Source organism: Eulemur rufifrons, chromosome 18 (genome assembly GCF_041146395.1).
Source record: "Eulemur rufifrons isolate Redbay chromosome 18, OSU_ERuf_1, whole genome shotgun sequence".
NCBI classification, from domain to species: Eukaryota; Metazoa; Chordata; class Mammalia; order Primates; family Lemuridae; genus Eulemur; species Eulemur rufifrons.
Window position 1 is genome coordinate 45,245,023 of NC_091000.1, and position 9,348 is coordinate 45,254,370.

A 9,348-nucleotide genomic window follows, 5' to 3' on the forward strand; every position below is an offset into this window, starting at 1 on the left:
ACCATAAACACACCCTTTCTCGTGGCACAGCTATGTCCAAAAACAATTTCAATCACTCCCTCTCTTTCTCAGACACACATGCAGACACCCCTAAAGTATCTGCCAAGTAATGATTAGCTAAAAATAACGCAAACCTGCGCAATATAGATTTGGAAACATTAGGGATGGAAATCACGTTGAGGAACAAGAGGCCAGGGTTTTTCGTATTTTGGGCAGGGGAGCTTTCATTTTTGCCATTTATTTATTTGTTTTTTACCTATGACAACTCTTTTTGGCTTCTAGCCGTCCTTTTGTTATTGAGTATAGTTTCCTTTCAACCTCACCCCCCAGCCTCACACCGGTTGCCCACACTCTCAGCTACTACTTCTTACAGTGGGAATCAATCCCTTTTCCTCTCTGCAGGGCCATCCCTGCAGACTCCCTTGCGTCCCCTGAACGTTCAGGTCACCCTCCCCACCTCGAGTTCTTCCTTGCTTCAAAAAGGTGCAAGGAAGAGCAGTGTTCAGTTTTTATTTTGGGGGGAACGAAGAGAGCCTTGAGGCTTTTTGTCAGGAAGCCTAAGCTCTTAGAGATAAGCCCACCCCACACCACTTCCAAACTTCCAGTTGCTACACAGGGCTGGGGGCAGGATCAGCAAAACTCTATTTGCCCGTTAAGTTAACTTGGTCACCCCGGAACCAGAGTCCAGGGTGACTGGAAGACATCCTAGGGCCCAGTGGCTTCTCCTTAGGGTCCCCAAACAACGTGTAGGTCGTGGGATGCTTCCGGCCTGGGCTTTGGGAGAGGCTGGCGCTGAGCAGGCGCTCTGGAGCAAGGGTCTCGGGGGTCCCCGGAGCAGTCACGTGTTCACCGCGTGCGCCTAAAGCCCCCGCGGCTCCCCGCCCCCTCCTCCCCACCGCCACCTCCAGGTCCTGCTCCTGCCGCTGTCGCCGTCGCCGCCGCCGCCGCTGCCGCCGTCACCGCCGCCGCCGCCTCCGGGGTGCAGGAGCGATCGCGCGGCCGCGTTCCCCGGAGCCGAGGGCCTGCAGCTGCCGGGACGCCCCGAGGTACGGGCGTCAGCCCCTCCCTTCCGCCCCCTTTCCGCGCCGGCTGGGCCCGCACCGAGGGGCCGTGGCCGGTGCCGGCGCGGGCTGCGAGTCTGCGCAGGGCCCTAGGAGCCCGCACCCCTGGCTGGGGTCCCAGGGGGTTGTCGGGGCTCCCAAGAGGGCAGGGTGGGGAAGCCGAAGGAGACGCGGCTGGAAAAATGGGGGTTAGGTTGGCAGAACAGGCGATCATCAGGCGTGAAGGGACAGCGGGAAGGTACTGGGCTGAATTCTTTCGTGCCGCTCAGGTCCCTCCAGTCCTCAACTCACCCGGGGTGGAACAGGCACTAGCCAAAACCCCAAGGAGAGTGTCCGGGATCGGCGCTGGAGCCTCGTCGGGAGTGGGGAGAAGGGGGATGGACAAAGCGCTGCCCGCAGCCAGACGAGCCCTGGGTGCAGCCCGGCTGCCGTCCGAGCCTGGGGACCTGCAGCCCGCGCGGTGGCCGGGTCAGGGCTCAGCCCTAGAGGGTCTCTGGTGAGGCCCCCGGCGCAGCTCGCGGGGCGCCAGCCAGGCCGTCCAGTGTCGCGCAGTCCTGCCGCTGACTCGAGACTGGGAGGCGGCTGCGCTCCTAGGTTTGCGCTCCTGTTTGCAAGGTGGCCTCAAATGACAAATGCGAGCAATAACATACATCCATAGAACTCGAATTCCAGAAACTGGAATGCTTGTTCTCAAGTTTACAAACCTTTAGTTTATCTTTTAAAGGAACTGAGACATTTTGCTGGACCAAAGCCGAAAAGATTTTGCCACATAGACCATGGAAATAGCCTAAGGCTCATTCAGCAGAATTTTGTAGCCCGAATGCAATTGTAGATTTCAGATTTCTCAGGGGAAGGGAAACTCTCGGTTAGAACTGAGAAGGGAAGGTGGTGCATGGTGTGTTTGTCAGCTAAACAGAGCTGTGTTTATCTTTCCAATTCAAATTTTACCCGATTCTGGCTTTAAGAATAAATTGTGGGAATATTTGGGAACATGAAATCTTGCCATTGTTCCAGGATTATTATAATTGATAATTTATCATTGCTAGAGAAAAGAATTACATGTATTTTATTCTTTTGTGTGATTGGCACGTTTTGTTAGAAAAGTGATGTACATTTTCATAAGGCAGGAAATTATCCTAACAAGGAAACCTTGTTTAAATGTATGTAGCAGTCTCTCAGTATCCTTTGAGTTCCCTGCAGTTCATTATTCTTTTTAAGAACTATTTACTTTCTTAAAATACTTAAATCCTATTCAGAATATTTCATTTGTCTAGGTGTCAGATATACACCAATTTATAAGAAAATTCCAATAAACCTTTACAGACACATTGCTTTATTAGAGTTGCCACAATTTAATGAAGAACTTTTCTTTTTTCACTTTTTACTCAGAGAATTACAGTTCATTATCTCAGCCTGGAAATTTGATGGTGGGAGATACAATTACATACGAAATAAAAGAACAAAATATAGTAATTAGGTCCAACAAAGGTTTCTCACAGTCCCGTATCAGATTTCTTGTCAAATAGTATTTCATTTTTAAGACATTCTTTCTTTGGCTGTATTTCATAATTTCTATAGTAATCTGAGTTGAAGTAAGCTTCACGTGTCATGACTTTTATTGTGTATAAAATATTTATGTTGCATAAAATGGTACAGCGTTCATAGTAGCACTTGCTGAAAAGCAGAGAATTATTAAGCATTTATATTTCCAGTGTAGGTTTGCTTATTGTGTTTTTCAGGAAAAAGGAAGTGAAGGGGGTAAGTTTAAGGAAAGAATTTTTTCATGCTTTTTTTTTTTCATTTTAGAATTGTTATTCTACCTTAAATTTTCAACTTTAAAACAGAAGACCTAAATCTTATTAGACTAGAGTCTCCTGATGTTTAAACTATTCCCTGGGTACAAGGAGGTACTTTAAAAAAAACTGCCTAACATGTCCACCTCCCTTTCTCCATTTGCAATATCCACTATTTAGTTGTGAGAAGAAACTATTCATTGGAGCAAAGATTCACAGAATGCTCATTTTGTACAGAGTACCATATTAGATGTTGTGTGTGTGTGTGTTTGTGTGTGTTTGTGTGGTGGGGCTAGAGGGAGAGCAGGAAAAAGTTGACTACAGTCACAGCAAAATAAAATGAATAAATGAATGTTGAATGAATGCATAAATGCTAGGAGAGAGAGAATAAAAATATAGTTTATTAATTGATCTATTAATAGCTACATAAGTATCCATTATATTCAGCAACAGTGCAAGTGTCCATGCTATAGAGAAAGAGTACATCATTGGCAATTAGGAGAATGCCATTCATCCATTCATTCATTATCCATTTAAGACCTTTTATATCTCAATCTGCAGTTACTCACTGTATGACCTCGAATTAATCCCTCATAGAATATTCCTTGCATAGTACCTTGTATTATATTAGTCATCTTTATGTCATCAGAGTAGAGCAGAGAACCTAGCATATTATATGTTCAATAAATACTTATTGAATGAATAAAGGAAGGAACAACTAATCTTTGTTAGCTATTTATAAATGAAAGGGGCCTATCTTTTAAAATTATAGGTAAATTATTTGCTTTCTTAAAATACTCACATAATTTAGGGAATGAAAGAAATATCCTCAGTTTTTCTCCTGTGTCCAATAAATACTCAAGGATGGCATTTCCTTCATCTGCTTGCTAAGGAGACAGTGGTTTTCTTAATTTAATGAATTCAATATTTATGTGCATATATTTAAAATAGAAAAGTTTTAGTAACAAACTGCAGACGTACTTCTTTTCATTTAAATAAAAACACATGTTGTAAATATTTTTTGCAATTTTAAGTTCATGTTTCTTACGTGATAGCCTTTATCAATGAAGACATCCAATTAAAAATTTTAAAGTGCTAAAACTATCTTTGTCTATGTAAGTATCTCCTCCTCATTTAATTTTAGGGCCATTTAAAGCTTCTGTAATTTCAGTGGTTCCCTATATATGGGTATGTAAACATGCATATACACACATAAGCGTGTACACACACACATATGGTCAAACTCTGTCCTGAATTTGCTCGCATTCCCAGGATGATTCATTTGTTATTCTGAAACTGTGGAAATTAAACTACTTTTCTATAATGATTAGTAACAAATATTAACTTAGCATCCACTATGTATAATATACTCTATTAAGCATCAGCACTACCATAAAAATAATTAAGACTTTCCCCTTATCTCCATTAGAATCTAATAGAGAGGTATGGACACATACATTGGAGAAAATCTGAATGTTAGACTCAAAACCACATTTTTTCTATCATTACAAATTGTGCTGCATTTCCTCTTTCTTCAAGAAGTTTGGACAGCAATTTTACTATAGATAAGTGTCATCCACAGTTAAGTATCCTAAGAAAGCACAGAGCCATTGTAGAAGGAGCTAATTTCTCTCTTGTCCTTGCCTTGGTAGTAAGAAAAAAGGCAACCAGTAACCACTGACCTACCACAAAGTTAGGAGAAAAGGATTGATTCAAGAAAGTGAGTCAAAAGAGCAACTAAGCAGGATTATAGTTACAAATGGCCTGTACACATTATAGGTATAAATAGGATCATGAACAAGCTAGATCCAGCCAGGCGGCTGTCAGAACTCAGGAAATTAGGCAGAAACATCAGTCAAAGCTGCTTTGATTAGAAGCTCACTGACCTATACAGGGTAGTTGCTGGGAAGCTATTTACTGGTAATATGATGAATAAGATGATTCAGTAGGCCATGTGAGTCACTTGTGTACCAGTTATTCTTTTTCACTTGAGGCAATATCAAGATAAATTGTTGTTGTTGTTGTTGTTATTGTTTGTTTGTTTGTTTGTTTTTTGTTGTTGTTGTTTTTTGAGACAGAGTCTTGCTCTGTTGCCATGGCTAGAGTGCTGTGGCATCGGTTCTAGCTCACAGCGACCTCAAATTCCTGGGCTCAAGTGATCCTCCTGCCTCAGCCTCTCGAGTAGCTGGGACTACAGGAGCTCACCACCATGCCCGGCTAATTTTTTGTTTCTATTTTTAGTTAGCTGGCTAATTTTTTCTATTTTTAGTAGAGACGGGGTCTCACTCTTGCTCTGGCTGGTCTCGAACTCCTGATCTGAAGCTATCCTCGTGCCTCAGCCTCCCAGAGTGCTAGGATTACAGGTGTGAGTCCACGCCCAGCAAGGTAAATTGTTGGTTAGGGTCTAAGAATGAATGAGTATGATCCTGAGCTTTTGAATTAATTTATGTTTGAAGGGATTTAATTAGCTTCCAGAAAGTAGTTCAGTCTACATAGAATCAGTTGTAGAAGTTGTGAGAAACTTTCAACTCTTCTCATAGCACAATGATTATCATCCTCTTTGAAATGTGCTATATATAAAACTGAAGTTAAACTTATTTATAATGAATGTATGTACACAATAGGATTTCCTATTTGGAAATTTATTGGACCAGGACCTATAAATCCCTCATATATTCAAGATAATAGTGTTTACTATTAATTTAAATATACATGTATTTTATAGCCTTGAGTATAATTATTCAACTATATATCTAGAAATAAGTAGAAAATATATATTGATATATAGTAAAAGTGCTTTTCTTAGCTCCATATATATCAAGATCTCTGTAACAATGTGTATTCATCAGAATTAATTAACGATTGCTGTCTTGAGTTTTCTGTAGGAAATTCTTGTTAAAAAAAAATGAAAGTGTTTATTTTTTCAAAGAGGAGGAGGGGTTCCTTTGCCTCTTATTGATATGTTATAAGCCAGCAGTCCCCAACCTTTTTGGCACCAGGGACTGATTTCATGGAAGATGATTTTCCATAGACTGGGGGAGGGGGTGGTTTCCAAATGATTCAAGCACATTACATTTATTGTACAATCAAACTTCTGCTAATGGTAATCTGTGTTTACAGCTGCTCCCCAGTGCTAGCATCACCGCCTCAGCTCCACCTCAGATCATCAGGCATTAGAGTCTCATAAGGAGCGTGCAACCTTCATCCCTCACATGCGCAGTTTATAGCAGGCTTCCTGCTCCTATGAGAATCTACGGACCAGCTGTCACCAATCTGACTGGAGGCAGAGCTCAGGTGGTGATGCAAGTGATGGGGAGTGGATGCAAATACAGATGAAGATGGCTCGCTAGTCCGCTGCTCACCCCCTGCTGTGCAGCCTGGTTCCTAACAGGCCGTGGACTGGTACCTGTTTGTGTTCCGAGGGGTTGGGACTGCAGTTATAGGCAACTTAGTGCTTCATCAGGCAGTACCATCAAATCTCTAATATGTAGAGGTAAATAAGTAGTGGTATTGTGGTGTGCCATTAATTTCATTTGAAATGAAAAAAACTTATGAGGAGTTGTATTAGTATCACTTCTACATTTAATTTTAAGATACAATGTTTTCTTTAAACAATATAAATTCATTAACTCTTTTTTAGCTGAAACATATGTGCAATTGATCAATTAAAAAATAAACAGGTGAATTTTATCTTTAAAAACACCAACAGCATGGCTGGTCATTCAGTGTTTGTCCTAATCCATGATAATCTGGCATATCTCACAGGACTGAGAACTGATCATGGAATGATTTTTTCATCAGCATGTGCCTATATAATCAACACTATAGCTTGATAAACATTTATTGAATGCCTAGTATATACACCTATGTCCTGGCATAGTGTTCCTTAACTTGAGGAGCTTAGATTTTGAACACTGTATGAACTAGATAATATTTAGTTTACTAAGTTTTTGTTCAAATTTTGTATTCTCTCATAAATATTTATGTAACAGCTGCAGTGAAGTTACTATGGCATGTATAGTGATGGATACACTGTGAGTAAGAGACAGTTTCTCCTTTTCCATTGCTAATATATAAGGTACATAGGTAGGCAATATAATTGCAATGAAAGCAGATCGTGACTTGTAGCATCAGACAACTGTAAGCAAGGAATTATGAGAGTTCTGAAGAGGGGGTCACATCCAGTTGAGTTGACCAGGGGACACTTCAGGACAGGTGACTTTTAAGTTTGCCTTGTTTCAAGTAGGAATGAAAGAAATTCTTAAGGTAAGTTTATGTGACTACACTATGTACCAGGTACCTTGACTAGAAAATAATATTAATGAGCTATTATAAATTATGTATCTTGATGTTCTTATCTACATTTGCCTTTTCCTTTCTTTACATTATTTATCCACCCTAGAAATTAAAAAAATAAGATCTACTACTTTAACACAAGCTAATACAACATAGAAGTTATAGAATTAAACTTACTGTAATTGTTGTTGGCTGATATTTGCACTGCACTTGGAACCAATTAAAGACCTCATGAACTTTCTTAGATGATTAAAAAGGTAATAGGAACAAATTGTAAAATTTAGTTTCCCTCTGAATAGATTAAAGTGGTCATGTAATTTTTTCACATTGCTAACAAATGTCTTTTTATCTCAAGCAGGACTATAATATGGATTTTGAGCTCAAGGAGTATTACAACAAGACACTTTCTGCAGAGAATGATACTGCTGCCACTCGGAATTCTGATTTTCCAGTCTGGGATGATTATAAAAGCAGTGTAGATGACTTACAGTATTTTCTGATTGGACTCTATACATTTGTAAGTCTTCTTGGTTTTATGGGGAATCTACTTATTTTAATGGCTCTCATGAAAAAGCGTAATCAGAAGACTACAGTAAACTTCCTCATAGGAAATCTGGCCTTTTCTGATATCTTGGTTGTGCTCTTTTGCTCACCTTTCACATTGACCTCTGTCTTGCTGGATCAGTGGATGTTTGGCAAAGTCATGTGCCATGTTATGCCTTTCCTTCAATGTGTGTCGGTTTTGGTTTCCACTTTAATTTTAATATCAATTGCCATTGTCAGGTATCATATGATAAAACATCCTATATCTAATAATTTAACAGCAAACCATGGCTACTTTCTGATAGCTACTGTCTGGACACTAGGTTTTGCAATTTGTTCTCCCCTTCCGGTGTTTCACAGTCTTGTGGAACTTCAGGAAACATTTGGCTCAGCGTTGCTGAGCAGCAGGTATTTATGTGTTGAATCATGGCCATCTGATTCATACAGAATTGCCTTTACTATCTCTTTATTGCTGGTTCAGTATATTTTGCCCTTAGTTTGTCTAACTGTAAGTCACACCAGTGTCTGCAGGAGTGTAAGCTGCGGATTGTCCAACAAAGAAAACAGACTTGAAGAGAATGAGATGATCAACTTAACTCTCCATCCGTCCAAAAAAGGTGGACCTCAGGTGAAACTCTCCAGCAGCCATAAATGGGCTTATTCATTCATCAGAAAGCACAGAAGAAGATACAGCAAGAAGACAGCATGTGTATTACCTGCTCCAGCAAGACCTGCTCAAGGAAACCATTCTAGAACACTTCCAGAAAACTTTGGGTCTGGGAGAAATCAACTCTCTTCATCCAGTAAGTTCATACCAGGGGTCCCCATTTGCTTTGAGATGAAACCTGAAGAAAACTCAGATGCTCATGAAATGAGAGTAAAACGTTCTGTCACAAGAATAAAAAAGAGATCTCGAAGTGTTTTCTACAGACTGACCATATTGATATTAGTGTTTGCTGTGAGTTGGATGCCACTACACCTTTTCCATGTGGTAACTGACTTTAATGATAACCTTATTTCAAACAGGCATTTCAAGTTGGTGTATTGCATTTGTCATTTGTTAGGCATGATGTCCTGTTGTCTTAATCCAATTCTATATGGATTTCTTAATAATGGAATTAAAGCTGATTTAATGTCCCTTATACACTGCATTCATATGTCATAGTTCTCACTGTTTACCAAGAAAAGAAAAAATGTCGGAGTCATCTAAGATATATTCATGATAACTATGTCTGTATAATAAATAGAAATGTTGTTAATATATGAAATTTAATTTATGTCAGAGAGTTCAGGATTTGAATGTCAGTTCATAATATATGGAAGATAATTTTAATATTTATTTAGTTGTACAGTCAGTGTCAATTCAGTCTGTAACTTTATTTTTAAAAGTAGTATTATCTTCTATTTCATGTTGTCTTGTAAAAAATGAATTGTATTTTTTGCTTAAAATAAAAGTTATATTTAACCAAGTCAGTATTTTTGCCCAAGAATATAACAATAAGAAAAAATATTTTCTCAGGAATATTTAATTTCAAATTTAAGGAATTTCTATTATCTATCTGTCTTCATTTCTACTCCACAGGCTTCTTAATTTTTCTATTTTGAAAATACAGAAAGCATTTAGTATGCTCAGAAAATCATAACTAAATGACAGA

The 9,348-nt window shown here is 39.5% G+C and overlaps 1 protein-coding gene across 1 annotated transcript; it reads left to right on the plus strand.

The window, feature by feature from the left end:
* The first annotated feature begins 7,487 nt into the window (after positions 1-7,487).
* On the plus strand, positions 7,488-8,858 carry NPY5R (neuropeptide Y receptor Y5). Its single transcript, XM_069493487.1, has one exon. The coding sequence runs from the start codon at positions 7,488-7,490 to the stop codon at positions 8,856-8,858; it is 1,371 nt and encodes a 456-aa protein (XP_069349588.1).
* Positions 8,859-9,348: the final 490 nt, after the last annotated feature.